Source organism: Lachnellula hyalina (genome assembly GCF_007821495.1).
Source record: "Lachnellula hyalina strain CBS 185.66 chromosome Unknown contig00060, whole genome shotgun sequence".
NCBI classification, from domain to species: domain Eukaryota; kingdom Fungi; phylum Ascomycota; class Leotiomycetes; order Helotiales; family Lachnaceae; genus Lachnellula; species Lachnellula hyalina.
In genome coordinates, this window is record NW_022157174.1 from 62230 (window position 1) to 79967 (window position 17738).

Here is a 17738-nt window from a genome sequence, read left to right on the forward strand (position 1 = left end):
ACTTCTTGTGTACTTCTTATAAGTAGCGTGGTCCAAAACCCCTGACAGCTGACTAATTCGATCCTCTGACTCTGATGCTCCTTTACTTGTCCATCAACATCATATATTCATTTCTTTTGATAGATGCTACATAATCACATCATTTTCGGAGCACGATGCCTAGGAACGGTCGTAATATTACATAAGAAATGGCTACGATAAGCCGGGTCCCTCCCCCCCCCTTCCCCATTCTTCTCAAACAGGTATCCCATATCGAAAAGATACTGTCTTCATTTAGCGCAACTTGTATTAAAGTACACTATGCACTATGATTTGACCAAGTCAATCAATAATAGTAAGATCATCAATATCTAAACTCAACTCAAGAAAATCTTCATCTAACAAGCCAATCTTTTGGACTCTCTGGCATTGCCATCGATAGTTGCCATAAACTGGTACTTTCAACCGTTTTCAACGGAGCTGGTTGTCTCTTCTTCTGTTCCCAAGGCGCGGTATGCGGATTAGAAAAGAGGGCCGGCAATTGGGTAATTTCACTCGTCGCAGACTCCCACATCTTTTCGCTAGACTCGTTTTGTGGCGCCATTGTGGGTACTGGCGTCCAAACCGTCATGCTTTGAAAATTATTGTCCGAGGATGCAGGCATCCGGAGGTCCTCGTTGCCACTTTTAGAGGAGCTGGACGAACGAGAACGGTTTCCTGATGCTTTGGAAGTTTCATGAAGCCAGTGAGTGTTTGATTTGGTGCTAAAAGTTGTCTCGAACAATCTGCTTGACTCCAGATGTGGAAGCTGGTCTGCACGGTGGGTAGAAGCTTTCTTAGTATATTGGCCTCGCACGATTGCAAACATGTCCGGCGAATCAACGGCTTCTGGTCGTTGGGGCATCCACAAGTTGCTATCATCAGTCTTCTTTACGGGAGACGCCTGCATGCCACGGGGGGCCCAAGTCTGAGACTTGACCTTGGTTGCAATCAACCAGTTGTGCTCTGAGACTAGGGATTGAGTTGGTTGCCAAAATGCAGAAGACTCAAGACTTGGTAAATCAAAAGTCCTTGTTACGGGAGCTTTCCGAACAATTGTGTGGACTTGAGCAACTGGAAGCGGAGCTTCACGCTTGGACGTAGTACCCTTTGACCACAAGGGTGCAACTGTCAGGGAATTGGTGATGGACGGCGTGGCCCAGAGCGAAGGAGCTGATATTTTAGTAGACACATGACCGATGGCAGCTGGATGGATCTGGGTTGTCGTCGTGGTCATATCACCTGTGAAAAATACTGGGTGTCGCATCGAAGGGTCATATTCTGCTATATGGGAAGTTGAAGGGCTTCGAGTAAGTGCTTCAGCGAGAGCCGGCGTACCGGGTTGAGACGTCATGGTTCGGACCTTCTTCAATGGTATGCTCTCCAAAACGAAAGCTTTGGTTTCTGCAAGATCTTCGGGGGAAAGAACTCTTGACTCTCGGAGTCGCACCAAATGCTTGACTGGTACAGGAATGTTGGACTCTCTGGCATGTTCCGCCACAGATTTTGGAGCTTTATTGGGTGTTGGACGAAGAGGAATCTTCGATGGATGCTTGGGGTCATCTACTGGTGTGTGAGATGGTGACTTCTTTCTAGACCTGGACTCCCACCAGGTCGCAGCGGATCCAATTGATCCCCAGATAGAAGAAGCTTTAGTGCTGGTTGACTTTACAGAAGAAGCATCGGAAGAAGGCGAAGATTCTCCCGAGGACGAACTGGAGTAAACAGACGGGCTGACAGGTCTGATTGACGATTCCGAAATCCAATGGTGTTCAGGGCAAGCTCCTTCTTCTCGACACCAGAGCTTGGTTGATGCAAGTTTACTCAATGGTGCATGGATTGTTTGGGGCTTGCAGGCAATATTGATTGCGGCAGGTATCAAAGCGGTTGACCGGTAATCAGATCGCGCAATAGAAGCATCGAAGAGCCCTATATCACTTGCTGTTGCCTCGGTTGTCTGCCGTTCCCACATAAGATTTGGTTTGACAGATGATGATGTCTGAGCAGTGGTCGGCTTGGATGTCCATTCTCTCTGTCGTTTAGGGCCAAGACTGCGAGACCACAAGGTTCGAGATGAAATTATTGAAAGGTGTGCTGCAGCAGAGCGAGACTTTGTCAACATGTTGAGTGCTGCAGGTTCTGCTTTTGTTGTGCGCATCACGGCTTTGTCTTTGGTCGCGGTAAAAAGACCTGGAGTATGTTGGTCTTTCTTCTCTGGAGCCGCTTGCCACATATATTCTTTACGAGCAGGAACTCGGCTCTTCACAGTGCTTCGCATACTCCACATTGAAGTCGCGGTCGAAACTGACATCTCGGAGGATGGGGCTGTCCATAAGTTGTGGGTAACAATTTCTGGCAGAGTTTCGGAAACACGGGTTTTGGGTCTGAGGACATCATCTTTTGCCGAAACGAAAGACTTCCAAACAGCCTCTTCGGGTTGAGGCAAGCCAATCATATTTGCATCTACGTCGGAAATTAGGCCACTGGTCCAAAGTTGAGATACCACTCTTGGTGCTGGCATAAGGGGTTGAATCGGAAATTTGGTTGCAAGTACGGTAGTACCCTGTGTCCACGACTCGTCAAGATCAACTTCCTGGTCCTCAGGATCGGATTCGAACTCAGTCTCACTATCGTCATCATAATCTTCAATAATATCTCTAGAATCCGGAAGAAGACTGTCCCTGGAAGGTACGTCTCTGGATTTTAGTAGACTTGCGATTTCCCACAATGTTGTTTCGTCGAAATCGTCGTCACTCTCTGGGTCGGGGTCATCCTCATGTTCCTCATCGTATTCATCAAAGAACGAAGATGAGTATTCTGACGAGTCCGGTTCAAGCTGGTGAGATCTTGCCTCTAGTTTCGTGTTGATGACTGGGCCAGCTAGAAGAGCGGGATTGAAGGCCGGCTGGTAGACAGCTGAATCGGATTTTTCTCCCCAAGGGAATTGGAAGATCCCAAGCGTGTCTCGCTTGTTCGGTAGAGGAAGAGGATTTTCGACTAAATGTAGATTAGCTAAAAGGCCATTCATTATCTCAAAAGATTTCATACTGATATCAGGGAGGAAGGTAACACGTTTTGATTTCCGTTGCGGTCTCTGGGTTACGGGCCGCGTCTTGACGCTAGGTGCTCGCAATGGTTTAGAGCCCCAGAGCCCTACGACAGGCTGCCGGCGCTCGGATAACTTGGGTTTTGACCATAGAGTAGAGCTATAAATAGACGAAGAATTTCCAGTGCGACGTTGTACTGGTCGAACATCTCTCGCAGGAGGCTCGGGAGAGTCATCACGTGTAATCAAACTCTCATGAGGAGGGCTCCACAAGCGGTCCGCCGCGGCACCCTGTGAGCCTGAAGTTGGCTCCCAAAGTGACACGACTTGCTTTTGATTAATCACAAACGCAGCCTGCAGGGCTTCCGGAGCTTCGGATTCGGACTCCACGTCAGTTTCGATTTCCGTCCCGGACTCCTCGCTGTCAGGTGGAGTTGGACTGCCTAATTGGTGCGATTGCGCAATAGAAAGGAAGTTCAGACTTTTGTTGCGGAGAAGAACTGGGGCATTTTCAAGATATTCCTCTTGGGCTTCTGCGAGACGTTGTTGCCAAATGCTTGCTCTAGAGTTATCGGAGCTTTGGGTAGACGTTGTGGAAGTCGAGTCTTCTCCCCTCAATCGCGCAGTTAGGCTACTCCGGATACGTGCTCTTCGAGACAATATCCGAGACGGAGTTCGAGACGATCGTTGGGATGATTCTCGGGAGAGATCAGTCTTTGGTGGAGCGGGAGGTGACATGATAGTTGACATCGAGTCGCGGTCAATGTTAGTTTGCATTTGCTGCCACTGATTTTCTTGCTGGCCCATCTCCTTTTCGAGGTTTTCAAGCAACTGGAATCTGTGATCTTTGAGCAAATCGCCTTCTTCCACAGCAGAACCGTTGGGAAGATGGCGTATTATTGACCCTACTGATCCACGATTTGGCTCCTCGAATCGTTTCAGTTGAGCTTGAAGCTCCTTCATCGCTAGTTCCGGTGAGTCAATTGGCGAGGGCTCGGTATTACGAACTACAACGGTAGCTTGCCTGCCATTCCTGTTCAGAAGTAACGGTGTGGGCGGGGGCATTTTTCGAGCTCTAGGCTTGACTTTCCGTTCTGAAAACGTGGGTAGCTCATCACCAACTCGTCGATGCCATGCCCTTTCACTTTTGGGGGACGGCGTTTTATCGCCAGGCAATGCTTGACCTGCATCAAGCAAGAAGGACAGTCTATTTTCGGTTGGGGGTGACAATATCGGGCGGCGAGCTTCTCCTGAATCGAACATGACTGTCATAATTTCGTCTTCATCATTTTCAGTCTGTGGGAGTGGAGGAAGGGCTCTGGAGGTGTCGTCACGCGATCGATTACCTCCATGTTGAATGAGACTAGGCTTTACCATTTGTCTTGCTTTGGAGAGGTCAACAGGCGGGATCTCGGAGTGTAGGGAACCCCAAAAGGTTTTGGCATCGTCACTAGAGCTTGATATACTCGCGGTCGTCTCCGTCCATGTAGACTTTTGTCTCGTGTTGATTACCGACTCAGGTTTTGTTTTTGGTAGCTCTTGGACTGACTTGCCGAGACCCATCTCAGTGGGGGCCGTCTCTCCGACCTCGCCCGCCAGGTCCCGATAAACACTGGCACTGAATCGGTATGTGTGATTCTCGATGGCTTTCTGAGCCTCGAACTTTGGAGACTTTGCCTGCTTGTCAACGTCGGGCATTTTAAACGATGCTATTGTCATTCTCTTTGACGTTATACGGCTTCTTTCGCCCTCCTCTGTTGGACTCTGGACATATGGTGTATCCGACATGAAGACAGATGGCACTCGTGGGAGAGATGGAACCGATGACCTGCGTTTGTGTGTTGAGGTACCAGGGGGTGCTGGAAAGAGCAGCTCGATTTTTTCGTCGAAAGTCATACTTTTCGTGTCATTTGGTAACAATCTCTTCAGTTTTGACGCGCTAGTGGGAGGAGGTGGAAGTGGAGGAAGTTGCGTCGGGCTTCCAATGGAGCCCATGAGCATGGACTTTCGTCCCATTAGAGAAGATCCAGACTTGCTTCGTTTATGTCTAGGAGAAGGCTCACTTGGCCATATAGCACGATCTTGCTCTGAATCTCGTTTATACGGTCGTGGTCGATGTATAATAGAATGGGGCGAACGTGGACTTTGTTTAGAGTACACCCGAGGGTTTTCTGTAGCTTTTGGATGCTTCGTAGATGCATATTCATTTGGAGCTGTGTTCATGATCGCGTCTACCATACCAGGATCATCATATACTATGTCATTTATGAACATAACTGTCTGCTCCTTTGCTGAACGAGCTTCGCGAGCCATTGTACTTCGCTGGGCACGCGGGTTTGAAGGCAGCCCAATTGTTGGGTTTCTTTGCAAAGCAGGGACTACTGATGATTGATTCTCATCAATAAAACCGTTGAAATTATTCATGTTCCTTGGTGACCTCCGCCTGACTTCCTCGCGACCAGGGGAAAGAGAAGCAGATGTGCTATTGCCGTTGGCTGTATCGACCGAAAGTTCAGATGCATTTGAACTGGGTATGGTTGGCATTGGCTCTCTTTGCAAAGTTATCATCTCTTTCCTCTTCAAGCTAATGCTCCTACGTAGTCCTTCTTGCGCTGGAGGGAGGGAGGGCGGTTGTGGCGCTGGCCTGTTGGCAATAAGACGAGACCTGGCAGCCGCACCTTCACGGCGTTCCCGTTCATTTGTTGCCGCAGTTGCAAGATCAATGGTTGGCATCCTCGCGAAGGGTTGTACGGACTCAACATTTTCGTCCAAAACCGGATTGGAGATTTCTAGGTTTCGGAAATGCGTTTTTGCAGAAGGCTTCGATCTACTGAAGAGAGATCGTTTCTGCTGCACTGTCGGAGTGGGAACAAATAGAATTGGTGGGTTTCTACTTGCTTCGACCTCCGCTGGCCTGATATGCGGAGGCATTGAAGTCTGATTCCCAGCTTGCAGTTGTGTGGCAAGAATGGAGGGAAAGACACCGCTTGAGCCACGATAACCGGGGGCGTTATTCGGAGCAGAAAGGAGTTGATCATCTCCTTCCAGAACTCGCACTGTTGTCTCAGCCCCAAGCTTCGTGAAGCCTCGTGTATCGCCTTTAAAATTGTTTTGGAATCTAGGAGTTGGCGAATCACGCGGCGTTGATGAAGGGTTGACCACGAACAAGTTACCACTTTTTGTGTAATTGTGACCGGAAACGGGAGAGCCATTTCCGGCATTTCCTCTGAATAGCTCTCGAGTTGGAGGTGTGGGCATGACGAAGGGAGAGCGTGCTTCGGGTGTTGTGGCTTCCTCTTCTCTTGGTAAAAGCAAACCTCCCTGGAAGATAATGACGATACCTTTTTTTCAGGTTAGAACAAGTATCATGGTAAAGAGTTATAAACACCTACCAACAAGTATAAGAAGCCCGATCGAAGGTAAAGTAGTTCTAAGAATCAAGATCATCGTTTGGATCCCCAGAATCATTGGGACGCTTGTCTGCAGGAGAGGTTAGTAACGATTGAGACTTTGCCATTGTAAACCCTACCCCAGTCCACGCTGTAAATCCAGCAATGCTGAATATCACCGCCCTGCTTTGCTCCCGCCTTGTGCCTAGCTTCGCGTTTCCAATTTCACTAAACATACCAAGCGACGAGGCCCGAATCAATAATACACCCAGGATTATAACATCCAGCGTCAAGACAATAATCGAGGCGGGCAACAGCGAGGTGCGAGCAACACACACAGGTGCGAAATCCGGTCTTGTAAACCCAACAAGCAAGCCACCAGCAATCAACCTAGCACCTAATATTCCCTGCAGAATCATTTGCTGGGCCGTCGATTTTATTCCCTGCCCTATCGCCCACAAAAAAAACTGTTCTACTCCCACTCTTGCCAATTGATCGAACATTGTCGAAAAGACCAGCAGTGCTTGGCAAGCACCCGCCGCCGTTGAGGGTATCATAAGGTTAAAAAAGCTAAATTGTGCCCACAGGGCAGCAAATAACAAGAACAACAGGAGGACCAGCCTCCGGCCGTCCTGAAGGAGATTCGGTCCATGGCCCTGATAATATATGTATAACGCGCCTGACGCTGCCTGTAGTAAGATACCACTACACAGATAATTAGTATATCGAATCCGCTAGGTAGGTGCTGAACTAACAATGAAAATGCCGCCGTGACAGTCTGTATATTATCGGAAATGGCCATGGTGAATGCCAGATTAATGAATGAGAAAATTATACTAGTAAAGCCCAATCTATGGGGATCAGAAGAAATAGATCAATGAAGATGCTTCATGGCCGATAACGTTAGCACATTCCCGTGGTTAACGGCGACGACAACAATGCTGTCGATACCGAAGATCGGGTAACAGATCAAAGAAGATGCAAAAGGAAGCAAGTCACGGCCTCATGGGTAGTGCGAACTTGCAATACCCGGAATCCGCCCTGGGGACCCTCCATCCTCAATGGGGGCAGCCCGCAATAGGTGCCACGATCAAACAGTGTTCTACGGGCATGGTCTCGATTGGTATCATGGAACCGCGTAAATCGAACATTCTTGAAGATTTGGAACAACTGGAACAAGAGCTCAGACAATGGTAGCTTGACTGCATATGCAAATTGGTAGCAGGCAGCCTTGGCAAGAATGGCAATTGGCCTTATCGCGTTTTGCAGTTCAGGCCCCCCTGGCAGCAGCTGTTTCACTTGAAACTGGTTGGGTTTCGCACGCGCTTTGCTGACAGGTCCAGCGATTCAGATAATAAAATGCTCTTAGATTCAACGAAAGAAGTGAAGATTTATTTTCGGTAGGTATGATCCTCAATGAGGTGCATATGCAAGATATTATAGGCAGCTTCAGACGCTGCTGGACATTTTGATGTTGGTGTTGCAGTTGTGAAGGATTCGAGAGAGAAGAGGACGCGACATGAGGAAGAAGTCCTCTACGGTGGCCGGTTGGATCACACCAGGGGAAATACAACACCACATACATCTTAGCATAGATGAGCGGCAGATTGTCCCCAATATCACAAAAGTAGCAAAGTCATGCTTTCGGTATATCTTCGTTTCCATACTTCTTCAGCCAGTTTGTCGGTTACTAGCACTCCTGAGGAATAAGCAGTCTGCATTATTATTCACAACCCCAAGCTATCTTCCCCGAACGCTTCATCAATATGGTCGATTTGCTTGCGTGGGAGAGGATATGTATCTCAGGTAGCGACCTTGGAGGCTCTTTACACGTCAACCATTTTTGAAAAATGGGAACAATGTTTCTTTAAGCAACCAACTGCAAGAGCAGAGTCCCAAGTCTTGGACATATGCCACCTGCGTCCAAATTTCCCAGTATTCAGTATATATTCCACCCGCGAGCAATCTTTCCTACATATCCCCAGCCTATGTCATCCATGACAACCTCTACCCCTTTGCTGACAGCATGATCATCTAATTCGTCTCCCTGGATCATGTCCACAAGTTCCCAATCCTCGTATAGTTCGCTTCCAGATCTGAGGCAAGTCTGCTCTGGCAGGTTGCAAGAATCCAAGAGAGCGCCGAGGGGGTTTGTGCATTCCTTCAACAAGTAATTAGAGACTGCTAATTCGATGGATGATTGAACTTACTCTGCTGTCTGATTCATTCCCTTTTTTTTCGTCCTGTTCGCAGTTTTCCCCTTGCGATTCCTGTGAGCTCGAGCTCGAGCTTGAAAGTGGCTGCTTTGCCTGGGCTTTATTTAGCAAGATGGCAGTCATTTGATCTTTGAGAGGGGGTGAAAGTACCGATTGGGGTCTAATATCTGAACCTGATCCTTTCTTGGGAAAAATACGAGTGTGTATGGCCTTCTTATGCTGCCGATATGATGGCTTGCTGTCAAAACTTTTACCGCAAGTCTCACACAGAGATGGATGCATCCTTGGAAGCGGTTCTGAAATACTAAAGGTATGAGCTTGCTCAAATTGGAAAAGAGAAAAGAACGGAGATTTATGGGATTGTCCTTTTGGGCTGGGTAGTCCGTTTGCTACCAGGTAGGTAGCCGCCGTGCTTGCACGTCGCGGGGAGTCTCCCCCCAACCAAAGATCTCTTACAAACGGAAGAAACCCCGCCTCTTCATAACATACTTATTCATCAACTAACAAAGGTCAGGAGATCAGTACTGGAAATTATGCAAAAGTCGCAGACTGCAAATTCCCAAAATGTCAAATTCCTAGTACGCCTACAGTACAGTACAACACAGCTCCACCTAACTAAAACCCTTCCCTTACCACCGCACAAACATCCCCCTCGCTCTCCCTCTGCACACACGGCAGATTGAACGAGCTTCCCGGCGGCGCACAGGGGCTCGACAAGACAGGTACCGCTGTCCCATTACAAGTATACAGCGTAGCGTCCGCGCACGACCCCGTGAGATTTCCTCCGGGCACTGAGCGCGTGTTGCAGAAGTTGCCGGTTGCGTTCTGGGCGCATAGACAGAGTGTTGAGGCTGGGGCTGCGGAGATAGAGGCGACGAGAGTGGTGAGTAGGAGGGATATGATAGTTGGGAATTGCATTGTTGTGGGAAATGGAAGTGATATGGTGGTTTGGAAAAGACTGTTGGTGTTCACGCTTTGTTTTTGTAACTTGAATGATAGAACGTGGGTGTGTAGAGACTGTGTATAAAGAAAGAGGGAAAAGACAGACTGAACAACTTGTTTGGAAGCAATGTAAGGAATACTGGGAGACGGAAGGAGGGGAAAATATATATATAAAATACATATGAGGCGAATTAGCGTTACTATAGCCCGGTACCTCGATATAGCATAATCAATAATTTCAGTTCATTGAAACGAAACACTGATTTGTTCCTTCTGACTGATCACCGGCTCCTGTTGGAATCAAAACGTACGCATCTCCTCCACTTGACCCAATTAACTAGGTTTAATTAAGGGAAAAGGATGCGAGGCTGGAATTGATCCCGTGATCTGCGCTAGGATGTTTGGGAATCCGGGGAGGCGGTGACATATATGACGATCCACAGAGGAACCCCGAGAAATCCGACAGATGAAAGTTGATGCCCATATGAGACAGCTTTGCAAGGAATCTTGCTTTGAAATCCTAGAGCAATGAACAATTTTCCATATACAATTCTGCAATCTCCACATCCAACACCAACCCGCTCTTGTACACGAATGCCAATCTACCAATCAATACCATTATCTCCCGGACCACCCGCAGCCAACGCCCTCTTCGCCTCAAACGGCTTTCTCCCCTTCATCTTTGTCCCATTCAACCCAATCCGCCTATCCAACTTCTCAAACGGACTCTCCCCACTCTCCCCCTTCTTCACCATCCACTTCTTCGTCCCCAGCACTCCATCCAGCTCATGCACAGGCGGCAACTTCAAATACACCATACCATCTTCCCTCTCCTCCACCGGAAACGTCGCAATGCTGACCTCCTCATCATTCTGACACCGTCCCGCTTGCTCGCCCGTGAGTTCGAAATTCCGCTTATGGTACGGACACGAGACCCAGAGCTTATCTTTCGAATCACCGATCAACCCATCCGAGAGCACAAAAGCCCGTTTATGCGGACACATCTGTTGACTTGCAAGCCATTTCCCTTTGACTCGGAAGACCGCCAGTTGCGTATCGCCTCTCTTGACATTCGCACTTATGCCATTAGGCGTCTCGTCCGCACCCTTGAAATGCGCCGCCTCAATCATCGGCTGCCATGTCAAGCTTGTCCAGTTCGTATTCTTGAAGTCCACCTTGGCACTCTCCTTGGCCCAATACACCGGCCTCAATTGTCCCCTATCCTCCTCATTCTCCATATTCTCCAGCGTGTCCTTCGTATTCGCAAACTGCTGGAAATGCTTCGCGCGCTCCGGGTCTTTGATGGCTTCGGCCCACTCGTCGAAGAATGTGCCCACGAGTTCTTCCATTTGCGCTTCGAGCGAGGCGCAGATGCCCAGTTTGTCTTCCAGGATCACTTCGCGAAGGTATTTGATTCCGCCAGGTAGGTTTTCAAGCCAGCGCGCGGTGCGTTGCAGTTTGTCGGCGGTGCGGATGTAGAACATTAGGTAGCGATCCAAGATGGGTATGATGTCGTCCGGGGGGACGTCTTTGGCGAGAATCTCGCTGTGTCTGGGTGAGGCGCCGCCGTTGCCGCCAACGAATATGTTGAAACCTTTCTCTGTGGCGATGAGACCGAAGCTTATAGGTTGTTAGACGGCCTAGAGGCATAGGGTCAGGGGAACTTACTCTTTGTTTTGAGCCTCAGCGCACTCTCGGACACAACCACTGACCCCCCCTTTCATTTTATGTGGACTGCGTATACTCTTGTATCGCTCTTCCAATCGAACGGCCATGCCCACACTGTCTGCAATGCCGTATCGGCACCAAGTGGTACCCACACAACTCTTTACGGTACGTAGTGACTTTGCATACGCATGTCCACTCTCCATTCCACCCTCCACCAGCATCTTCCAGATGTCAAGGAGATCCTGTTTCTTGGCGCCAAACATGTCGATTCTCTGCCCGCCAGTTATTTTGGTGTAGAGATTGTACTTCTTGGCTACATTCCCAATAACAATCAGTTTATCTGGAGTGATCTCTCCGGCACTCACACGAGGAACCACCGAATACGTCCCATTCCTCTGAATGTTACCCAAAAACTTATCATTAGTCTCCTGCAAACCGTGAATAGGTTTATCCATAACATGTTTGTTGTACAAACTCGAGAAGATGGATCCAATACTAGGTTTGCAAGCCTCGCATCCCTGACTCTCAGGGTCGTTACCTGCCGCTTTCATAACCTCTTGCAAGGTCTTCAATTTCTTGACTGAAATAATGTTGTATAAATCTGCCCGAGAGTAGTTGAAGTGCGGACAGATGTGGTTTTTGACTTCTTTGCCCATGGATTTCATCTGGGCATTGAAGATACTGGTCACGAGAGGCATGCAACCACCGCAACCAGTTCCAGCTTTTGTGCAAGACTTCACGTCTCCAATACTCTTACAGGATCCATCTTTAACCACACCACAGACATCTCCTTTAGTGACATTGTGGCAGGAGCAGATTTGCGTGTCGTCGTCGAGATCGTCACCTTCGTCGTCGCCTTCTTTGCTCGCTCCTAAGATAAATTGACTGGGTGGAATATCCAGCGCTTTCTGGTTCTTGACCATAGGCACCAACTTGACATAATCGCGAGTGTCCCCTATCATCATCCCCCCAAGAAGATATTTGCCATCAAGAGTAAACAAATATTTCTTGTACACAGCCTGAAACGGGTCCTTGTACGTCAAAGCCTTGACGGGAGAAGGAGCTGGCCCATCAGTCAGCCTGTGCAACGGGTCCGGGCTCCCCTCTTTCTTCTTCGCAGCTCTCACAGGGAGGTGCTTGGGGCCATCTCTATCCGCAAAAAAGTCGCCAAAACTCGCAACCTCGACCCCGAGCAGCTTCAACTTGGTACTGAGATCCGGCCTCTTGAATTTTCTGTACGTATGTATCTTTGCTTGCGTAAGATTGAAAGACAAGACATCCGCCATCTCAACCCCCGGCGCGATGAGTCCAAACGTCTGATTCTCCCAACTCGCACACTCACCAATAGCATAGATGTCTTTAGCACTCGTCTTCAGCTCTCCATCAACCACAATCCCACCTCCTCGATCCGCACACTTAATGCCCGCCTGTCTTGCCAGCTCATCGCGCGCTTTAATCCCAATCGCGAAGCAGATGGTGGAGCACTCCATGCTCTCCCCATCCTCAAATACCACACCCTTCACCGCATTCTCCTCGTTGACTTCAATGCGGCCTACTCGTTTGCTTAGCAGCACATCTAGGCCTAGATTCGTGACCTGCTCCACAACTAACCCACCAGCATCACCATCCAGCTGCCTGCTCAACACCCATCTATTCCTTTCAATCAACTTCACTTTCTCGAAGTTCTCCAAATCGATCATCGCCTTCGCTGCTTCTAACCCAAGCAAGCCACCACCTACAACAGCGCCAGTAGTCCCTTTTTTCAAAGCCGAGTAATCGATAAGTTTCTGTAGATCCTCAATGGTTCTATACACAAACACACCCTTTGCGTCATGACCCGGCGTGTGGCGTGGGACAAGGGCATCGGAGCCCGTGGCTAGGACGAGGATGTTGTAGGAGACTTCTTCGCCCGAGGAACAGGAGACTGTTTTGGTGTCGGGGTGGATGGATGTTACTTTTGTGTTTAGGTGGTAGTCTAGGGAGCCCTCAGGACAAGCTGAATACTATTAATTATTTGTTAGTAATTGGTCCAGTTGAACATGAGAAATAAGGAGAGGGAGAATACCCATTCTTTCGGATTAAGATACAAGTTCTCGACCTTCCGGTGCTGGAAGAAAGATGTGAGGCCAACGCGGTTGTATGCTAGATGCGCTTCTTCGCCAATGACGATGATGTCGTATTCTCGTCTTCGGGCGTCCAATTTCATAAGTTTCTCACTGTGATGTTTATCATCAGCAATAGCTCAAAAATATTGGGCGCTTCAAATTCAATTGTTAGAGACTCACATGAAACTGATGCCGACCATTCCAAGCCCAACAATCACAACCTTTTTCTTTGCACCCGTAGGACCATCGTTCTCAGATCCAATGACTCCATCTGGACCTCCTTTAAGAGGACCACCGTTGATTTCTACAGCGGAGACTTGGGGTTGCCAACCACCGGCCATTTGGAACAATATGTCGGTCTTGGTCTTATACAAGTATTCCACGTCAAAGCACACAAACCCTCACGCAGTGGCATAGGATATCTCTTTGGCGAAGTGATCAAGGAAAGAGATGCGGTAAGAGAATGGGAGAATGGGAGAATGGGAGAATGAGAGCGAAGAGGGAAGAGATACAATACCGTCGTCCGCAACCTGGGATATCTTTAGCTTCAAAGGTAGCCATGACCGTAGCTTCTCCACGGCATGACATTTGACTCTCGACATACTTTGCTCACCCAATGAAGGTCAGTATCATGTTAAGCAGCTCTTCTCCTCGGTCTTCTTTTGCTGCTACTGGAGAAAAGGGTAATAAGCGATATTGATAAGAAAATGATTGGTCAGGTAAGAAATTGACGACGCATGATTGGTTATAAGCTGATAGTGGGGCACTGATAAGAGAGAGGCGCGGAGATGGTCGGAAATGCACTGTAGTTACAGTAGGTACCTTCAGAAAGGAAGGACTATATATCTACGCGGAGGTATATCATAGGCTTGTAGTTATGCACACTGGAATGCTCGTAAACGTCTTGAAAGGTTCGTACCGAGTGCATATTTGCTTTTCATATTTTATCCATTTTCTTACTTATTTGTGATCCGAGTGTGGGGAGCTTTTCTTCGACTAACTCTCTCGATAGACAGATAACCATGAATGCCATTGTAGCCGAGAGTACATTACTCCAAAAACGCCGCCGGGTAATCCGAGGGTGATGTACTGTACAAAAGAAACCACGTCAATGGTACCACCCTTTCTCCATTATCTGTAATCTATCCCAGAAACAAGCAAAAGCAATAAAGCAGCGAATAAGGAATTGATCAACAACCCTCGCCTGTCTCATCTTCACTCATCGTCTCATACCCGGCATCCTTCTCCATCCCAATGATGCGTTTCGTAGTACCCAGACACCTCTCTACCATCTCCTTCCTAATATCCTTATCCAGCCCGCTTTGCTCCCCATCCTTCCCACCAACCCAGATCCTCAGATTGCCAGCCAGCTTCTCAAGCGCATTGGTACAGCTCGCTGCAACCATGTCATGTGCTTGGATACTCTCCATGAGCTTGAAAGCAGCCGTGAAGCCGAGGAGGGTCAAGTTGGTAGGCACAACGCTGTTGATGATGGGGTGAGCGGCAGTGGGGTTGTCAGGCGCAGGGAAGCGCTCGAGATGGGCAATGGCCATAGCGCAACGCAGCGACATCTTGATGTCCGGCAGGCCTGCGATGGAAGTACTTGTGTGGATGAGGCTCGGCGCGGAGGTCGTACTTTTGCTATTGTTTGGCTGAAATGGGCCCAGTGCTTTGAGGGAAGCAGCGATGTTCAAACCGCGCTTCTCCTTGACCAACACTGCACGTGCGACGAATGCTCGGATCTGAGCTCCAGAGCCAATGGGTGCGACTTTGATAGCAAGAGCAATGGTTTCGATGATGGACTTTTGGCTGACAGCGTCATCGCTGCTGCTCTCGAGACTCTTTGAAAGTGCTTGTTCGCAAAGAAGGCTGGAGTACCAAGCTGCGACGGCATCCAATGGGCTTCGAATGGCATAGTCGTCTACAACACTATCCATACCTTTGTATCCGACTCTGACGTTGTTGTTCGTCGGCAGATTCCAGGCAAGATTGTAAGCACGTTGACCAATGCAATCCGTCAGAACATCGTCACATTCTTCCTCCAGGAGAGCTTTGAGGTATCCTGGTAGTTCGTCATCTTGCTTGTCTTCTGTGCTGGACATCAGTCGCTGCAATTTCTTTGCCTCGTTCCACTTCCATCTAGCGAGCTTTGCCGCGATTTCATGGAACATGTAGAAACCATTGAATCCTGCATTACCAAATTCCCAGAGAAGTACCCGGATGTGCAAGGCCTTGAGCATGAGCCTTGCTGGCGTATCTGGAAGAGTGCCGGAAGCCAACAAGGTCAGAGTAAGTCGACTCTTGCTCACCTCGACATCTCCTCCAGCCAGTTGCGCGTCGAGGGCAATTCCCCATGTCTTGACTCTAGCAGTCTCTGATTGCTGATTGATCCCTGTGAGATATGTATAACTGTCAGAGCCGACAGTATTGCGGAAGCTAAGCTTGACCATCTTCAGGCACAATGCGGCTGCTTCGAGGAAAAAGTTGTTACTCGGCACCCAAACGGTCTGAACTGCAGTGAGCCAGGCCTGTCTGCGAACTTGAATAGATGAAGCAAGAGATGGGGCAGCAACGATTGAAGAGTTCTGAGTCTTGCCCCCATGCGATTTTGGTTTTTTCGCAAACAGTGATGGCAAGAAAACATATAATAGAACGCCGAATACCAGGAAGAATTTAAAGTATCCCAGGAATTGTGAGGTCGAAACGTGGTAACCAAGAACGTTAAAGTCGATGGATGAATGAATGTAATGTGCCACTGTCCTTAGAAGATGCACCGGGAGGGCAAAGAGGCCTCGAGCTCCAGGTTCGTCGCTTTCGCTTTCCGCCTGAGTGAAGCCTTCCATGACCATTAAACCAGCCAATGATCCAACCATCAGCTTGCCAAAATAGCCACCACCGCCGTTTTGCCATCCATTTGGACCCATCTGTTGTTGGCGACCCTGCTGCTGCAGTTCTTGGAACTGTCCTACTGGGTATGTTTGCTGATTGGACTGGCGTTGAAGTCGACGGATATCTTCCGGCACTTGAATCATCCCTTGAGGATCATTAACAGGGGAATGACTCGGAGTATTGTAGTCAGGAGGATACTGGAAGGCATTCGACATTGGAGGTGTTGGGCTAAAGCCCATGGATCCTGAACGGAAGAGGGTCTCGAACGCAGCAAGGCGTGCCTTCTGCTCAACATTCTCCTCTTGTAGTCGTTTATTTCGCTTCTCTAGATGGGCGATATATTCAGTAGCTTTGCTAAGTACCTGAAAACATGAAATTAGTATTGTTCAAATAGATTACTTGAAATATATTAACGGTCGTCAGTCCGTTTATCGAGACATGCAAGCACTTGCTTGTCACGAAACTACTCACCGATTTCCGCAGACCCAAAACAGACATCAGATAGAATCACGTAAAGTCTCAACCAGCAGTCTGGGACGCTTGAAACATTTGCTATAACGGTGGACTGAAAAATGGGACTACTCACTGTAGCTTTGTTCAGTTTGTGGGCAGGTGTAAGACCCTGTAGCTCTTCTCTGTCGTCGGCCGTATCTTCACCTCGAGCGCTCTTTGTCATGATCCGCAGACTTGGTACGCTGTCCCGCAGCGCAGCAATCTTGTCATTAAGATTTGTTCGGTATCGCTTCTCAATCATGTTATGTGCGGTCTTCTTCACGGGAGGATGCTCCCCGTCTTCGTCATCTTCTTCCTCTGCGGAAGAAGTGGACTTGCGCTTTCGCCTGTTGTCGTTCGCCTCGGGAGACGAGACAGAAGCGCTCTTGTGCGTACTGGCTGGGCTATGTTGATTTCGATATTGGAGATGTTGCGGCATCGCGATGTTGCGCAGCTTCTCTTGTTGGGCCGGAGTCAGTGAGCTCAACGGCATTGTCTGGTAGGGTGCGTTTGGGAGTGGTTCGACCTTGGCCTCTGGAGGGTCCCAATTGAGAGGTGTCGAGTAGAGGTTGCCTTCGTAAGGAGGGGTGTCTTCTTGGTCCCAGTCAACTGGGAACAGAGGATCGTCCCCTTCCAGCGGATCGGTGAACGCCAGAGTGTCGTCGAAGCCGTCTAGAGCATTAAAACCCGGAGACATGCCAGAGAGGACGGCGGGATCCAAGGTGCTTTGAGAGTCCATATCAACGGAATGGGCTGATGCTGTTCATTCAGTCTTATCTGCAAGAATGTGCCTGAGTAGGCAAGAGAGCAAGGATAGGATCAATCACACGGACAAAGGGAGCACTTGTTGGGCAGGCGTAGGAGGAGAGCAATGTGGGGTGATTATTGAGGGAATGGTTTTGCATTGTGCTACCTGCATATAAGCTGAGAGGACGAAATTATTCGCTAGTGGCAACATCGTATGATTTCTGAA

General features: G+C 48.7%; 3 protein-coding genes across 3 annotated transcripts; all 3 read right to left on the reverse strand.

The window, feature by feature from the left end:
* Nucleotides 1-373: 373 nt before the first annotated feature.
* On the reverse strand, nucleotides 374-7255 carry LHYA1_G004431 (uncharacterized protein; the record flags this gene model as incomplete). Its single annotated transcript, XM_031149390.1, has 4 exons — nucleotides 374-6405; nucleotides 6457-6544; nucleotides 6594-7158; nucleotides 7209-7255. 4 exons carry the CDS (start codon nucleotides 7253-7255, stop codon nucleotides 374-376), a joined length of 6732 nt encoding a protein of 2243 aa, XP_031005628.1.
* Nucleotides 7256-10213: 2958 nt separating this feature from the next.
* Nucleotides 10214-13725, reverse strand: niiA (Nitrite reductase [NAD(P)H]; the record flags this gene model as incomplete). The annotated part of the gene is made up of 4 exons (XM_031149391.1): nucleotides 10214-11231; nucleotides 11280-13282; nucleotides 13345-13495; nucleotides 13565-13725. 4 exons carry the CDS (start codon nucleotides 13723-13725, stop codon nucleotides 10214-10216), a joined length of 3333 nt encoding a protein of 1110 aa, XP_031005630.1.
* Nucleotides 13726-14574: 849 nt separating this feature from the next.
* sre1_1 (Sterol regulatory element-binding protein) lies at nucleotides 14575-17670 on the reverse strand (the record flags this gene model as incomplete). The annotated part of the gene is made up of 3 exons (XM_031149392.1): nucleotides 14575-16635; nucleotides 16860-17524; nucleotides 17595-17670. The coding sequence occupies 3 exons, from the start codon at nucleotides 17668-17670 to the stop codon at nucleotides 14575-14577; spliced, it is 2802 nt and encodes a 933-aa protein (XP_031005657.1).
* Nucleotides 17671-17738: the final 68 nt, after the last annotated feature.